General features: G+C 41.2%; 2 protein-coding genes and 1 long non-coding RNA gene across 7 annotated transcripts in view; 2 read left to right on the top strand and 1 right to left on the bottom strand.

The window, feature by feature from the left end:
- CHEK2 (checkpoint kinase 2) overlaps positions 1-9,055 on the top strand; it is a 53,035-nt gene extending 43,980 nt beyond the window's left edge. For 2 of the 4 annotated variants that reach the window (XM_083146882.1, XM_083146873.1), the window contains exons 14-15: positions 1,280-1,351; positions 1,671-8,445. In XM_083146882.1, the coding sequence (XP_083003008.1) occupies positions 1,280-1,351; positions 1,671-1,787 (189 nt within the window). In that variant the 3' untranslated portion in view covers positions 1,788-8,445. Of the gene's footprint in view, positions 1-1,279; positions 1,352-1,670 lie in introns of all 4 variants that reach the window. The other 2 variants (XM_083146893.1, XM_083146864.1) reach the window with 2 other exon arrangements.
- Positions 9,056-10,544: 1,489 nt separating this feature from the next.
- The window catches only part of LOC146008005 (uncharacterized), a 30,035-nt gene continuing 23,311 nt past the window's right edge, over positions 10,545-17,268 (top strand). Inside the window, exon 1 of the long non-coding RNA XR_014444443.1 lies at positions 10,545-10,955. This is a non-coding gene — a long non-coding RNA (uncharacterized LOC146008005). The remainder of the gene's footprint in view (positions 10,956-17,268) is intronic.
- The window catches only part of LOC146007997 (solute carrier family 2, facilitated glucose transporter member 11-like), an 87,487-nt gene continuing 82,903 nt past the window's right edge, over positions 12,685-17,268 (bottom strand). For both annotated transcript variants that reach the window (XM_083146835.1, XM_083146844.1), the window contains 2 exons: positions 16,655-16,782; positions 12,685-14,866 (listed from right to left, as the gene is read on the bottom strand). In XM_083146835.1, the coding sequence (XP_083002961.1) occupies positions 14,684-14,866; positions 16,655-16,782 (311 nt within the window). In that variant the 3' untranslated portion in view covers positions 12,685-14,683. The remainder of the gene's footprint in view (positions 14,867-16,654; positions 16,783-17,268) is intronic.

Here is a 17,268-nt window from a genome sequence, read left to right as displayed (position 1 = left end):
CAGACAATATTAGTACAGATAGTCCAATTACAACAGGACACCACAATATTATCTTAGTAGTGTCTGGATATTTCTGTAGTGTACATAACATTTCTGTACAGACATTAAGCCCTGTCAGCACCTAATAGACTGATCACACCTTCCTTAGTTCAAAGTAAGACCTCCTTAAGTTTATCCAGGACCTTTCTACAGTATGATCACTCATATATAATATTTACATCTTTTGGGGCCCATTCAGCACCATTTGGAACAGGACAAATTTAGCCCCGTTCTGATAGTGGGGAGTTTGCACATGCCCAAGCGCATATTTACGCATGTGTACAACACGGCAACGAATGGCTAGTTACACACTGCCGGGTCGTTCATTGCAGGGAGGGGCGGACGATGGTGGGAACGGGGCTCGCCCATGGGATTACCCTGTGTTTTTTTATGGGCGCCCCCATGAAAACGCTGGATGTTCCCATGAGAACGCAGGTAGGCTGATGCCTGTTAGGGGAGGGCAGCTGACGTCCTAGGACATCAACCACCCGCCCCGTCTTCGGCCTAGCGCTTGTAAATAAGTCAGTTCACACTTACTTTAAGTTACAAAGGCAGGAGAAATCATTCCATGGTCGATGACCATTTCTACTGATAGCAGATGCCTGCAAGGGGAGGTGTTAGCGAACACCTCCCCTCGCATGATCCTCGAGGGGATTCGGTGGAAGGCGGGGTGGCGTTACACAGTAAGCAGATAAAGGACCCCTGCTTACTGGGCAGTATTGAATCGGGACCTTTTATTTTAACAATGATGTACACACAAATCATCAGCTCCTCATCCGAAGCAATATGATTACATATATTAGAATCAGAAGTAGAAACACAATACTACTTTCTGCACATCCCAATTACAGCTTAGTGACTGAGCTTCATTTGGGAGAATTTTGCCCACTGGAATGGCAGTTTCCATTAGCAACTAAGGAAGAGGATTCACTTATCTTAGAGGAACACAAAGCCTGACAACTGTTACTTGTGTTAGTGAGGGCAATTACACAAAATACTTTGCACTTTATACTGAGCCATTATAGAGAAATAAAAGGACAATAAACACAGCTGCCAGAGAAATAGCTGGTTTGTGCTTGTCCAGTGAGGAACCAAGCTTTAACAAATGGAGTGTGCCATGAATGCATATAGCCCACGTGCATAAAGAAAACCCACAATGCCCATGTTTCTGTTGTGTGGCTGTTAGCCCTAGCATTTATGCTGCGTGACATACTTTTGTCTTTCTGTGTTTTTCTCTTAGGATTCTGAAATGAAAAGTATAGCTAAAAGGTTAATGTATGAGGCTGTCCACCCTATGCCTCCACCCTCACAGGTAACTCCTTTTTTCTGCGCCAATGGATCCATTAGTTATTATGTTAGACTAGGTGTGTATTTTATTTGTCTGCTCCTACCTTGCTTTCATTTATGGCCATCACGTTGCTGCTTTACTACAGTATGTTTGTTTTGTACATGTTATGCAACACCAATAGGACGTACAGTACAGTTACCAGATTCCACTTTATTTTGCCATCATGCTTGAAAACAAATCCTCCCATAAGGTTATCCCATCAGTCATATAACAGTGGCATGAACATTTACAAAGCTTTTCCTGCTGTTTAATAAAGGGCTTTCACATTGTGTTTAATCCGCAGCATGTAATAAATCGCAAACGGGTACATGACTCCCACTCAGAAGCCAGCACTTCTACGTGTTCAGAGGCCTCAACAACACAGCACGTCAAGAGAGTAAAACATGACAAGATTGTGTAGTAGCCCGTGACACATTTATGTAATATTTGTAATCTTTGTACAATAAACAATTTCTACTTTTTATATAATCTGTAGTCTGCAGCGCAGCTAGGTATGTGCTAGATGCTGGCGTTACACTGGAAATAGAAGCTGTGTCAGGGAGTTTAATGTGCGTTTCACATGATAAGAAAGATATATTTAAAAGAACAAGGCAGAGTTTAGAATACTTTTTTATTTATTATGTAAATTGAAGAAACTGGTATGGTCATATAAATCCAATGCTAAACTTGCATGTGATAATCATATTACACATTCGTGCATATTCGCTTATGCATGTAGCATAACATAATGCTGCATGCTTGTGACGTTTTCAGAAAACTAGGCTTTGCAAAGTGTATTTATTTGGCCATATGTCTAGGTATGCAATTCTGTTAAACTCCTGTAAATGGGTCTGTTTTTGTCTGGAAAAAACAAGAAAGTCTGACTAATGTCTTGAGAATATAATCTGAGTGATTCCTGGTAGCCGAGAGGAGGTTTGATTTTGAAATTGAATCCGAATCACGGAAATCATTAGTATTGATATTATTTGCTGCTTCACATATGACCGCATCATCTACGTATGTTTTTATATTTCATTATATTAATATATACCCAGGCACAGGAATGATTTGTACTTGTCCTATCAAATACGCATGGAATATTACTTTCTTTATTTCAAGTTGTAAGAAGTCGTTGAGAAGTTATGTGACAATATAAAGCACAGGTTTGTAGGCCATAGATAAAGGTAAGGTGGCTCCTACTATCCCTAGTAATCTACATTTAAGGCTGCATTGTTTCTTCTTCTGCATAAGTTTTCCTGATAACCTCTTAAGTAATATATGGATATTATGTACAGCAGTTTATGTACAGTAATATAATTTTTGTATTCTAAAGAAATTAAGATATGAAAGAGGAGACCTTACACTCTATCAGCCTTGTATGATATGCCTTGGTGGAAATTTGCCAATAAACTCCCAATAAATATGCATTTCTTATTAATGTTACAATAAATTGGTAAGTAACGCATTTTAATCCTCTTTTTCACTCAACCGCAGAAGCTGCATCTTTCATATGGTATGGTTGTAATTCAAATCAAAATTTGTAATTTTTTTAATGTCGCTGAGCAACTCTAAAATGTAGAGAATGTTTTATGTTTTTATTGTTACGCTAGCATATGTGTTGTATACTACATGAGCGTTTAGTAAATGTGATTTCTAGGTTTTTATTGTATAAGATCAATTAGTAAAATCATTGACCGTCTGCGGCCGATCTGCGTCTTACATAACAGACCCAAACGGCACATGCGTAATACAGGTCCAGCGCATGCACAAAGTACCAAACATGGATACTTGGCAGCATACGCTGCTGCCCTGTCAGGACCTGAATTAGGCCCCTGTATGACCACAGCAGCCAAGGGATAAAATTATATATCTTTACACCTTTGGGTGTATTTATACACAGAGGCCTCTATTCCTAAATAGTTCTTAATTTTATTTTTTCTTCACATTATAGGGACATGATAGATTTTTAGAAAGTGTTTAATATATTAGTATATTTGTAATACAGGCATGTTAGCTGTACTCTCAGGCATACGCTACCTAAATGGTAATGGTGTGTACACACGGTGAGATTCCCTTGCTGTTCGGCTTAAGATACGACTGCTATGCAATCTTTGCTATCTCTGTACTATTTGCATACACTTCATGCAATCTGCATTAGATTTGCACTATATAGTCATTGCTGCCCTGTCTATCTGGGTTTCGATTCGCGCTGTCACGAGAGCGTGCATCGGGATCGCAAGGTAAAAAACCTGTGCGATCTGCACGCAGCAGCACACTTTTTAGTGTCCATGTCGAGCTTTTGACAGTCCACCTTCCCATGTCAACCTAATGCCTGTGTTGACCTAATGACCCATGTCGACCGTCATGCATGTCAACCTTCAGGTTGTAGACCTAATGATTGTCTATCCTATGATCCATACCCCGGTAAATGTATAGCTCACCATTGGAAAAAAAAAATTTCACTATTATTATCAACTGAACAGCCACCGCCCAGAAGTGTTGGTAATAGCCCAAGTGATATCAGTACAGGTCCTTTTTTTCCTAGAGTGGATCCCACATTTTTTGTTTTGCAGGCACGATTTGGGAGTGTTTTGCAGGCCGACTGAGTGCAGAAACATGCAGTGGGCCATGGGTTGGTGTTTCAGTCACGTATTAAACAATTTATGATGAATAAGAGGCAATACTAGTGCTGGTGGATGCCATTGACGAAATATATATAATAAGGCTGCCTCTGCCCCTCACCTCAATGGGTGGAATTCAGGTGTTTTGTATACTGGCGACCCCTATATGATTCCTGGCAGAGCAATTCAACTGTTGCTCTGTTCGACCGGACACAGCTGCCCCTGCTGACATTACGGTTATGTTGTTCCGTCATTGGGACGGGCTGTTAACTAGTGTAACTAAGAATAGGGAATAAATGCGTAATAAAAATGAATATTTTTCAATGATTATGCATCACATTGCTCTAATTCTCTTTTTTTTTCAAATCTTTATTACTTTTATCAAGTTACAAATACAAAAATAACACGTCATACAAACACATACGAACAATTACAATGCACTTTTGTTACGTATACAGAATATAATACAAATTTATGTATTTGCTCCTACTTGTCGTTGACTTAACTTGTTTAAAAAATAGTACAACAACCTATGTGGCATGCGATATCCAACTGTCTTCCCCCATCTCAACCTCTTGATTACCAATTATAATGTTGGCGTGAGCCTGACTGGCATTAATTATCGGTACAAATGGATGTTGATACCGAGATGTGTATATAAGTATTGACCGGGATGAGTGACGGAGCTGGTCTTTATGCCAGCAAGTGACAACAGATCCATATAGGACGTCGGTGTTATAATTGAGACTAGGTGCAAAAAGAGGTTATGACCCTGCAGTAAGTGATTTAATTAGAGTTCATGGGGAGCATATTGAACTATACAGGATTGTGCTGCCCAACGGTCCTAAGATATCAACAATATAGGTGAATTTGGGTGCATGTGTACGAAATGAATTTATACATAATTACTACTAGAACAGTGAGATAATAAGTACGCTTTATATATTGCAGTACTCCAAGACGCGTGAGATAGTGCGACTGTTGAAGCTCGGACACAAGTGATAACAAATTGCGTAACATTACGTGATTCGGATGTCAATAGCCGCTATATATTACATATAGTGATAATACCTATCCCGCCCTCATTATTACCCACCCACCCTTATTTATTTATTTATTTATTTATTATCAGTTTCTTATATAGCGCACACAGATTCCGCAGCGCTTTACAGAGGATTCCATTCACATCAGTCCCTGCCCCAGTGGAGCTTACAATCTATATTCCCTACCACATGTACACGCACACACAGACATTCTAGGGTTAATTTTTTGGGAGCCAATTAACCTACCAGTATATTTTTGGATTGTGGGAGGAAACCGGAGTACCCGGAGGAAACCCACGCAAGTATGGGGAGAATATACAAACTCCGCACAGTTGGGGCCAAGGTGGGTATTGAACCCATGACCTCAGTGCTGTGAGGCAGTAATGCTAACCATTACACCATCCGTACTGCCTTACCTTTAACCCTATTTTTATGTGTTGTGGCTTTATCCTAGTGATGTGGTGTTATGAATTAGTCTTGATAGTGCGATTGTGCCATATTATATTAAATTTAATTAGAGTGTTGCGACTAGTGTATAGAGATCGCTCCTGTCTAATGATATAGTTTACCAATACTACCCAGCAGTTCAACTCGGGTGCTGCTTTAGCCATCCAGTTTTTCCCGATTATAACTTTTGCCAACGAACATAGGTTGTTGATATAGATTTTGTCATTGCCGCATATACCGTAGTATCGCCCATAATGCCCAATAAGCAGCACTTGACAGATAATATCTCATTGATCCCCGTGTCTACTATTACATTTTTTACTTCTTCCCAGAATTTTGCAACACGTTGGCATTCCCATAGCAGATGCAAAAAAGTGCCAGAAGGGTCGCCACACTTGGGACACGTTGCAGCGGATCTCCCTGGGAATTTGGTTAATGTTTTTACTGACAAATACGATCTATAAAATATATACAATTGCGTTAATTGGACACGGAGGGAATTGGTGGCTTTGTTTATAGATTTCATTGCCATTGACCATTCTTCATCGCTCAGTTCACCCATATCTTGTATCCATTTTTCCCGCAGGCCTATTAATCCGTCTTTATACACTTCTTTACCTACGATCTTATATATTCTAGAGACTATCTTCTTTTTATTACTGGACTTTAATATTGTTTTTATCAGTGAATCCTCAAATATAGGGGTATCATTGACAAAGTGTGACTGGATCGCACTTCTTAACTGAATATATCGGTAAAAATGTGTCTGTGGCAAATTGAATTCTATCTTTAATTGTGTGAACGATTTAAGCCCGGTTGAAGTGTAAATCTGATGGAGTTTGGTCACTTCATAGAGGTGCCAGGCCTCATTAATCTGTAAACTGGACGCTTCACAATCTGTAAGTTGATCCACAACCCGATAGTCTCTATCCAGAAAATCTACACCCAATAATTGATTTACCTCTCGCCAGATTTTAATGGCCTGTGCTTTTAATGGAGGATCTGATTTGTTAATCTCCCTTGTATGATTCTTTGTGACGGGCTGACTCCGGAGGTTGAGAGAGAGGACAATTTATTAGCGTATTCCCAACCGTACTCCTCATATGAAAACCAAGTTCTTAATTGTGCTAACTGGGCTGCTAAATAATATCGCCTCATATCCGGCAGACCTAGTCCCCCATCGCCATTCCCCCTCATCAGGTTACTTAATTTAATTTTATGACGGGCGCCGTTCCAAATAAATGCAGCTATCATACTATTTAGTTTCCGGAATAGGGGTTTCGGGAGGTAGACTGGTGAATGATGAAAAACATATAAAAACTTGGGGAGAACCACCATCTTTACCAAGTTTATTCTCCCAGTGACTATCAGGGGGAGTTTGGTCCAGGATTTAATTTTTTCCCTTAACCATACAAATAGAGGTTGGATGTTGAGTTGGACGTAGTCTCTAGGATCCCAAGATATAATTATACCGAGATACTTAAAGGTCGTAACCCATTTCAAGGGTTGGGAGGATAATGGGGGCTGTCCCAACGGTGAGCTGACTGGGAAAATAATGGATTTTGTCTTATTTATTCTAAATCCGGAAAAGTCACCGAAGTTGTCAATCAACTTCAGAACCACCGGGAGGGACTTGATGTAATCCAGTAGGTATATTACAAGATCGTCGGCATATAATGAAACAACATTGTTATAGCCTTCCAGTGGGAAACCTACAATTACAGGATGTTGCCTCAACAAACAGGCCAGAGGCTCTATTGCCAGGGTGAACAGGACAGGGGAGAGGGGACACCCCTGTCTCGTCCCCTGGGCAAGAGCAAATGCTGGCGAGGTCCATCCGTTAACAGAGACCTGGGCCCTCGGACTGGTATATAGGAGTTGTACCCACTTTATGAAATTTGGCCCCAGCCCGAACGCTCGGAGCACCGCTCAAAGATAGGGCCACTCAATGGCATCAAAGGCTTTAATTGCATCGATCGAAATAACAATTGCACCGCTACAATCTACTAGCAATTAGTGCAGCAGCTCGCGAGGCCATTTTACAATATTGGATTACTTGTCCCCTCTCTCTCTAGACTTGTTCAAAGGCAAACTCCACTATCTTTTCCTGATGGACTGGGTGGAGACTACACTACAAAAACTCACGAAATATTACTTCAGCACCTGGGAGAGTGATATTAACTCTCTCTCCCTAGAGATTTCCAGAGTAGGATTAAACAAACCCTCCAGAACACAGAATACTTTGAAACCCGAGTAGTACAGGGAGACCCACCAATCTCTTAAACACTTGATGCATGGCAGGGGATTGGAATGAAAAACACGGGGGGGTCCTCGGGGCCGGGGCCGCGGCCTCTCCGCTGATGACGTAGGTTTACTCCTATATTGGGGTTTTTAGAGATACCAAACTGGTGATAAAGGAATAACACAGACACCAATTCTTGAACATTGACTGTTATGGACATAAGTTTATTGACACTGTCATTTGTACTTCAGAAACCATTATTTTCTTTTTACTAAGATACAAGCATATATTAGCTATGATCGTAGACTTGTGTTCAATGACATGTTAAACTTACATTGCATATGTAATGCTGATTTTGACAAATGTATTGTAAGGTGAAAGCATAATAAAAAAAAAATAATAATAAAAAGATGCAAATGTGTTTATCAGCTAGGAAAGTACAATTAAATGTTATGTCTGTATGGACCTCTTGCTAAAACCTACTGTGAATGTTATTGTTGTACAGCTGTCAGCCAGATCGAAGGAATGTCTCTTGTGCCAAGAATGCACAATAGAATACAGCTTGCTTTTTTTTACTATTAATAACAACACTTCTCTGTATATCCAAGCATTTGCATCAACCTTTTTGGTTTCCTTATTTTGTTATAAAAAGTTCTGTAATGTTACTCTTGAAGATATGGGGGTATATGTCATAGGTGCGGAGTGTCTACTAAAAATGAATGCATTTTTAAAGCGGCAATCATTTACAAGGCAAAACCGTTTTAAAATTACCTCCAATCTTGGCAGAAATTTTGCACTTATTACATATACCCCATGAAATTCATATACAGTAGTTCTTCAGTAATTTATTATGTAATCTTTAACATTTGTACAGGTTTTTATTGGTTGAATAAGATGGAATATTGTTGAAACAACATTAGAAAACTTGTCCCCAGTCTTACCACAGACTCATGCAAGGATGAAACGCATACCAAAAGCACTCACCTGTGTCACGCAGTATGGTGTAGAGGTTTTAGCAAGCAAAAAGTCCTCCTGATTGAACAGGTGACAAAGGAAGCTGAGGAAATAAGATCTTAATTCCAGACGACAAGCCAAAGTTGCCAATAATGTGGCCTTTGTTATATTACAAGATGTAGTCCAATTAGCATTTGATCTGCACAGGTTTAACCCTTTGCAGTCCAATTTTTTATTTTTTTTGCAATTCAAACAGTCTGGTTTAAATTAATTGTCATTTTTTTTATTATTCAAAAATGGTCTACATTGAATGTTGTACAATGTTAATGTTCTTATTTTAAAGTGGCTCACCAGTGGATCTACTACTAGCCCTAGGGCCCTTATTCAGATCTGATCGCAGTACAAATTTGTTCTCCAAATGGGCAAAACCATGTGCACTGCAGGTGGGGCAGATGTAACATGTGCAGAGAGAGTTACATTTGGGTGGGGTGTGTTCAAACTGATATATAAATTGCAGTGTAAAAATAATACAGCCAGTATTTACCCTGCACAGAAACAAAATAACTTGCACAAATCTAACACTCTCTATACATGTTACATCTGCCTCACCTGCAGTGCAGCATGGTTTTTCCCATTTGAGAACAAATTTGCACTGTGATCAGATCTGAATAAGGACCTAGGGCTGTTGAGCCTGACTAGACGTTGGACCTGAAAGGGTTAAATAGACCCCCTCTATATAGATGATTAAACACATGGAAGCCATATACTGTCCCACTCTTTTATAAAGCGACCAGCGTGGCTTGCTGCATAGGCTGCACCAGAAGTAGCTATTAGTACCAAACACAAGATGGCTATCACAGCCCAATGTAGGGAACGACTCTGCCGGATGTTCCCCACTAGTACAGGAGTATACAGTAGCAATCCGTGCCTGAAGCCTGTAATGCTGTCCACAGGGACCCTCACTAGCGGCTTAATAGGGGCTTGATAGCAATTAGGTTCAAATAACGGGCAATTTCTGGAGGTCTCTTTCCTCTACAGTGGTGGCCATTAATGAACAGCCTGTTTCCTGCTTTTTAATAAAGCTGCGATGTTGTGTGGTGAAATGCATTAAGGAACAGGCTTTGTTTATCCTAAGGGTACTGGTAACAACTGTAGAGCCCATACCCCCCTGTAACCCTTTTATATAAAGCACTGTAAATTGTACAGATGGCACTTAAAGGTGATGTGAGTTTAGTGTTAGTTGTATTTTTATAAATGCTGCATACGGTAGTGACAGTCTAGTACTGTAATTGTAACAGAGAATAGCAGATTCTGCTATAATACTCATCTAGCTGATATCCCCAATCCTAGAGCTTTTTGTAGTCCAATTACAAGATCTAAATGTGAGTCCACAACATTGTGTTGATGAGCAATATTTTTCGTATATGTAGCTCTATATTTTCATATTTTAGTGTTTTATGTATTTTTTTTTTTTTTTTGGCCTGGTTATCCATATGTTCTATCAGTGCTTTGCAGCTTGGAGACCCTTCATGTAGCTTATAAGGCTATTGGAAGTTATTAAGATCAGTGAGCAAATTAATAGCACAAGGCTGCATGCCAAGAGCTTTGTACAAAGGTCACGGAACTGTACATTATTCCTTGCAATGCACAAGTTGTAATGAAACAAATACAATAAGCATTAACACAGATTCACACTGGTAATGACTGAGGGGTAGATTTAGTAAGCTTGTGAAGTGATAAAGTGTCTGTTTTTTTATCACCGGCCAATCAGCTCCTACCTGCGAAGTTACAGGCATGGTTTGAAAAATGACAGGTAGGAGCTGATTGGCCGGTGATAAAAACCAGACACTGTATCAATTTACCGAGCTTAATAAATCTACCCGTGAGTCACAGAATGACAGTCCCACACAGATAGACACTGACACTTTGATAGAGGTGTTCATGACACCACTGCACTACATGGGGCTGCTGCAACAGTGTGCTCCTGATAATCTGTGAAAGCTGCAGCAATAATTGAGTGTGAGGATTTAGTTTACATGAAGTGGACCAAAATAATTGACTGGTTTTATTTTTGCTAGATACACAGATATGCAGTGCTAGTAATAGCAACAACAACTGTCTTTCTGTTATTCATATATACAGCGGATACCATGCACAATATTGGTTAAGCTGAGACATGTTTCTTTTTGTTTCAACATGTTAACATGGCTGCTTCCAGTCACGTCTATGTAAGGCCTAGTTGGCTTGTCGCTCACAAGACTGCCCTGGTCTGTATCTGAGGGGTGAGTATTGTACATTTAACTGCCATATAATGGTGTGCTATGCATATGCAGTATGTTAGTGTAGGTATTTGCATAGATTGAGGTTTCCTGAAGACAGGCTGCAAACTTGAAGGTTTGATCAAAATATGACCAAATCCCCATGCTTTTATGTGCTTCATAGACACTGATTTGCAGGGCTAGTTCTAGCTGCTATGTTTTATCTTACAGGAAGCTGGTCTGGTGCAATATCCTTTTTTTAACTATAGATTAGATCAGGGGTGGCCAGCCCGAGGCTCTTGAGCCGCATGCTCCTCTTTTGTTAATAAGATGTGGCTCCCGCAATACTGTTGCTTTCCTCCTCTGATTGTGCCACGGTCAGAGGGAGGCACACAGCAAAGTAGCCCACAGTCACTGTGGTCTCTGTTAATAGCGGCTGTAAGCTCTTCCAGCAGCCCCCCGCCATGCTGACACACTGATGATGTCTCTGTTACCTGTGGTTGTCAGCTCTCCTAGCTGCCTCTTGCTGCGCTGAGACACTGCTGAGTTCTCTGTTAACAGCCACTGTCAGCTCTTCCATATGCCCCCGGCCCCTTTGGCACACCACTGAGTTCTATGGTAAGACAGGAGGGCTGGGTTTGGCTTTCTCGTCTTGGAAAACCCAGCCCTCTGGCTTGTATGAAATGATAAAAGGAGATGCCAGGAAAGACCCTTTTAGTGGCCATCTTTACTTCAGCTCCTCAGTGGTGTGTTGATGCTGCTCTCTCCAGTGCTTTAACCTATTGAACCGGCTTCTTTCCATGGCTTCTAAGTGATTTTACTCAATACAGGTGGGGATTGGTTCAGCTGTAGGCTTTGCCTGAATTAAGTGCTGCAAGAATATTAATGTATTTTCTGGTGCTTAAATGGGTTACCAAGATTAAAATAAATTTGTCACAAGGTTTTACAAATACATTAATTGGGCTGCTGGTTTAAAATAAAGAGGATAGAAAGCATAAATGTGCTGCTAGTTTGAAGCTGAGGTGACACAAGATGTTTTCCCCTGCACCACTCAAGCACCGCTCAGGGACCCAGCAGGTGATTTCACCCTGTGCACGGGCATAAGTCAACATCCTGTCAAAAAGATCCCAATATCAACATTGGACACATCGGCATGTGAAATGTAGGTAGGCTGCAGTGGGGGAGGGGATGTTAGGGAAAGCTACAGATGCACCACACTCATACACGCAGCAATGCATTTGCACGGGCATACCCATGGTGGCTCTTTGCCAGTGGTCACCCAAAGAAATGAGCAGGGTAAACGTGCATATGCACATTTGCCCCATTATTTGCCAGCAAACTAGTCACGCGAGACATGACAGGATGAATGAGCATGACTACATCTGTACTAAAGGCAGTTGGGGTAATGAAGAAGTACTTACCGGAACATGGTGCACCGCAGTAGATAGCTGAACAGCACAGCAACTCTAATTCTCTCTGCCCTCCCTGCAGTGCACATGGTTTTGTCCATTTGAGAAGGGATTTGTGCTTGCGAGTGAGTCAGAATAAGGGCCAAAATCACTAAATGAGTACATACTTTTACTATTAATACAAGATACATTAGACCTAGTAGCTCTAAATGGGATACAGTCATTAGGTCTACAGCAACTAGGTCGACATGGGTTTAGGTTGATATGGGTCTAGGTCGACAGAAGCATTAGATTGACATGGGCAAGGTCAACAGTCAAAAGGTCGACATGGGGTTTTTTGTGCCGACTGGCGGTATTTCATGTCCTATCATCCACTAGGGCGTGGTGGGAGAATAAAATAGTGTGCCCGAAGCATTGCGAGCGATGCAGTGCACTTCAAACTGTGTCCAAGTCGACTGTCGACGTTCGGGTAAAAAAAAACAGTGAAAAAACCCATGTCGACCTTGCCCATGTCTATTTAATACTTGTGTCAACCTTAACACATGTCGACCTTGATGCCTGTTGACCTAGTGGTGTCAACACAATGCTTGTCAACCTAGTTGTAGACCAAACAATCCACATCCCTCTAAAGTTTAACACTAAGATCTAAGAAGTCAGTCTTACTGTCCCATATTTGTTCCAATCCTGATAGTATAGTATTGTATGTACAAACAGCTGCACACTGTCTTCATTCTCTCAATAATGTCATAAGCAAGGTCATGGGATCTAATACAGGGTGTGATACTTGCAAAAATTATGTTAGAAGGAGGAGTCAGCCACATTAGCAATATCAACAGCTTTCAATTAACTGATTCAAACTTGATGGGGAGGAGAGGTGCCCCCTTGGGATCAGGAGCCCGACGGCAGATGACTCCATTGCCTCCCAGAGTTTTGCTTCTGCAGCCTCTGATAACTTGTATTCTTACTACTGTATACTGCTATACTATAGCAAACCATATGTTCTATCTGTAGTTCTACACCATGTGATATTTCTAATTCTATTTTGATGTACCTTCGGTATTACTATCCAGAAATGTGCATTTTCTTTATATACAGAAATTTTATTTTGCGTCCTGCATACAAATTACAGTTAATATGATAGACCAACAGCAACAGTTTCATCAGATTTGATTATATATACAAATGTGCTCTGATGTGTAATCCATCAAATGATCCCTTACTAAAACAAGCCGTGCGATGTAAGCACGTGCTCAGAATTCTCCCATTCCCTCACTATGGAGGATTTTTATGAAACCTTGTTGATCACAGGGATAAAAACTTTGTTAATTGTTGTTAAACGAGTGGGCTTCTGAAATATCTCCATAATGCCCTTTACTGAGGCATTAAGGTCTTGACCAAGATGACTGCTGACAGTGCTACTGCACATGTGCAGGCCGGTGCCATGTGTTTCAGCAACACAGTACCACACACAGTGGGCCTGATTCAGAGTCGGTACACTAATGCAAAATAATTCACGAGGCTTTCATAGCCTTAAGACATTCATTTTAATGCCCTTCATGGAGCCTAGGCATATGTTATGTACAGCTCCATACTGTACTTACTGTATTATGTGGTTACAAGTTCTGTCTGGAGGGGGTGCCAGTGGCACACGCAGGATTTTTAGACGTGGGTTTTCAAATGTAATACAAAATCACCCACTCGGCAGAGTATAGGAGTACAGGAGCCTGGTTGAGCAGTAACAGCCCTGAAAATTGGTATTTTTATACACTGGATACTGTATGGTATACAGTACTAATATTTAACATTACAGATGGTCTATGGTATAGGCTGCATTAAACATATTTAGATAAGTGGTCAGGAAAAGGTTACACATATAATAAATAAATACACAAACAAATATAATAGAACCAGTACCACACTAAGCATACAATCGCCCACTTCATGGTAAGGCTCCTGTATCTTCCTCCTGGCAGCTACTTTCTGGTCCATTGTGATGTTTGAGGGCTCACATCCATACATACAGTACATGTGGTAGAAGAAGCTGGTACACGGCATGTGCAGCAGCTCTGCTCTGACCCTTAAACTCCGTGACGTGGTTGCAGCACTATTGATCATATTATATATGAGTGCTATTGGGGTCATATTTGAAGCCACTTACCAAGAAAAGGGGGGTTTCTGGGCAACCAGAAACTCCCACTGCGTTTACCTATGGGTGCCGGGATTTATATTCCACAGTAATAAGTCCGTTAAAGCTCATGTTGGCTAATATTGGTAAAATGGAAGAGATCTGTACAAGGGAAGCTTGTTGATGTAATTTAATTTATACAGTGTCACACGGCTGCATTACTCAGTACTGTTATTTTCTAATACTTGTAAACCTATATGTCCGTAGTTGAGTTTCTGGAAGTCTTGTTTGATGTCCAGAAAGGATTTGTTTTTTGTTTCTGGCACAATAAGGTAGATAAATACTGCTATGAAGATGCACGTAACAAAGAAGAACAGGAAGCAATATTGGTTTAATCCATTCTAGGAAAAGAATAAAACACAAGAAAACCGTTAGATAAGCCCATGTGATTCTACACTGTCTGCTGGCACATACAACAGTTACAACATAGAATATACAACACTTGTGTATTTAGAGCAGTCAATTTTCACTTTGTATTAAAAAGGAGGAACAATTTAATTGTACTTTCATTCATCTTCCCAAAACTGATGTGATGGAGCCATTACTGCCAGTTACATAGTAACACAGGGTATTATTTTGATTCACTCTTTCTGACAAATTCCTTCTTAGATGGACAAAACCATGTGCACTGCAGGGGGGGCAGATGCAACATGTGCAGAGAGAATTTGATTTGGGTGAGTTATTTTGTTTCTGTGCAGGAAAAATACTGACTACTTTATTATTACACTGCAATATAGATCTCACTTTGAAGTAAAACCCCACCCAAATCTATAGATTAGATGTAAAGTGTTCAGGCTCGGTGGCTCGCTGTGCTCTCCACACTATATAAAATCAACTCCATGCCAGCGGGGATAGTGGGGGCATAAAAAGGTCGGAGGACGCGTACCGCTGTGCTCGCCATGCTTCGGGTTGGCGTTGATAGTGGGGGTGCATTTAACATTAGGGTGCTTATACCATTAAAAATCGTATAGGGTGCTTAAATCGCATCACATGCGGCTATATGGCATGCAATGCGATACAATGCATTAGATGCCATACGACTTAAAATCGTGGGCGCCGTGTTAGGAAACAAGTACCCTAAATTTACATAGTTAAAGCAGGAAAATTTCATGGCCGAGCCTAGCAGGGTCAAGAGAAATCCATCTAAAAATTATTGAGAATACCTAAACTCCGAGTTGTCTGCAGCTACGTAGACCAAACAGCAATTAAAACTTTTTTTATGGCCATAATTGGTGTTCAGTGTATTTGTGCAGTTAAAGTTAGTATTGTTCAACAATCAAGCTCTAACCCAAAACTCAATTCCTGACCATCATAGGAGCCTGCTACCACTATGGGCCCTATTCGGGTTGACTCGCTCGGATACACATTCGCACATATCCGAGCGTATGCCTCGCTCGGAGAGTGAAAGCATGCCCATAAAGCCACCACACGCGTTTGGTCGGTTGCACAAGCAAAGGGACCGTTCTCAGACGCACAAATCACTTAGATGTATTTGGCCTCACAAGCAATGACATTAATAATAGCTATGAATGCAGATAAGTTTCTTCCAAATGTCTGCCTTCCGTGTGTGTGGGCTGCAGTGACTTAATGGCTTAATGAAACTAAATTGACCCGAGCACTGTGTTAGTATTGTGTGCAGCTGGGAGTATTTTCGGTACGGTGTGTGCTGATTGCCCGAATGCGGTGCCGATTAACTGGGAAAGGTTGCGAGGCATGAAACCTGCTTTTTTCCGCCTAAAGTTTTGGGGCTGTAGCGGCCCAATCGCTTAGTGAGCAGACCAAGGCCACCGTCCTGCAGTTTTGGTCCACGCCCATGTGTACGCCCCGGTTTACATCCAGTTTTGCCCACTTTTCAGACCGTGCCCAACGATACGCCCACATTACACCCATATTGACCGGCCGTGCTCAGTGGAGAATTTTTATTCACTGAATTCCGTCCGAGGGCGGTGTGCCGCCGTTGCACATGCGCATTGCGTATGGTATGCATGCACACTCCGCATAAAAACGCACTCCGAGTGAATGTGTATCCGAGCAAATCAATCTGAATAAGGCCCATTGTTTGAACTTTAAGACTGCACTCTTCCCGCGATATTGTGAAACAGTAGATTATACTCCTAAATAGTACTTACTACTATGAATGGGAAGGTTATTCCAATTGCGAAAAAGCTTATCCAATTTACAGCTCCTCCAATCATGTATGCTCCAGTGCGTGAAGACTGTGTAAAGAGTTCTGCAGCTAGGGCATTTGTTACACCGCCTATAAAGTTAAAAACCGCATACTTTAATTAAGAAAACTACACAGAAACCATGGAAGGGTGCAAAAATTACAAAAATTTAAAACATTTTTTACAATTGTATGTAACAGATAGAACACATTTTTGTTTTTGTATAATTCATAATTACTTATACCACTTTTACACAAAGACGCTGTGTCGCACCCTGGTCTTTGGTTTCGAGTGGGACCCGGCGGCTGAACCCTTTTACATTGCGTTCCCACATGGCATAATGCTGGGTCCTGAGCCAGCACTTGAAGATGACATTATCCACCAGCCAGGACCCCTGAGACGCCAACCAACACACTGGGGGCAAGCCTAACATTCGGAAGAGCTGCAGGGCTGCCCCCAGCCTCTGTCTGTGAAGTGAATGGATACAGCACACAGGCATCCATTCACCTCCTCCCCGGCTCCACTGCTGTCTGCATAGTACAGCAGCAGAGGCTGTACACACCCCCTGCACAACCTCC

This window comes from Crinia signifera, chromosome 1, assembly GCF_055691185.1.
Source record: "Crinia signifera chromosome 1, ASM5569118v1, whole genome shotgun sequence".
Taxonomy (NCBI): Eukaryota; Metazoa; Chordata; class Amphibia; order Anura; family Myobatrachidae; genus Crinia; species Crinia signifera.
This window is presented reverse-complemented; position numbering and strand designations above follow the sequence as displayed.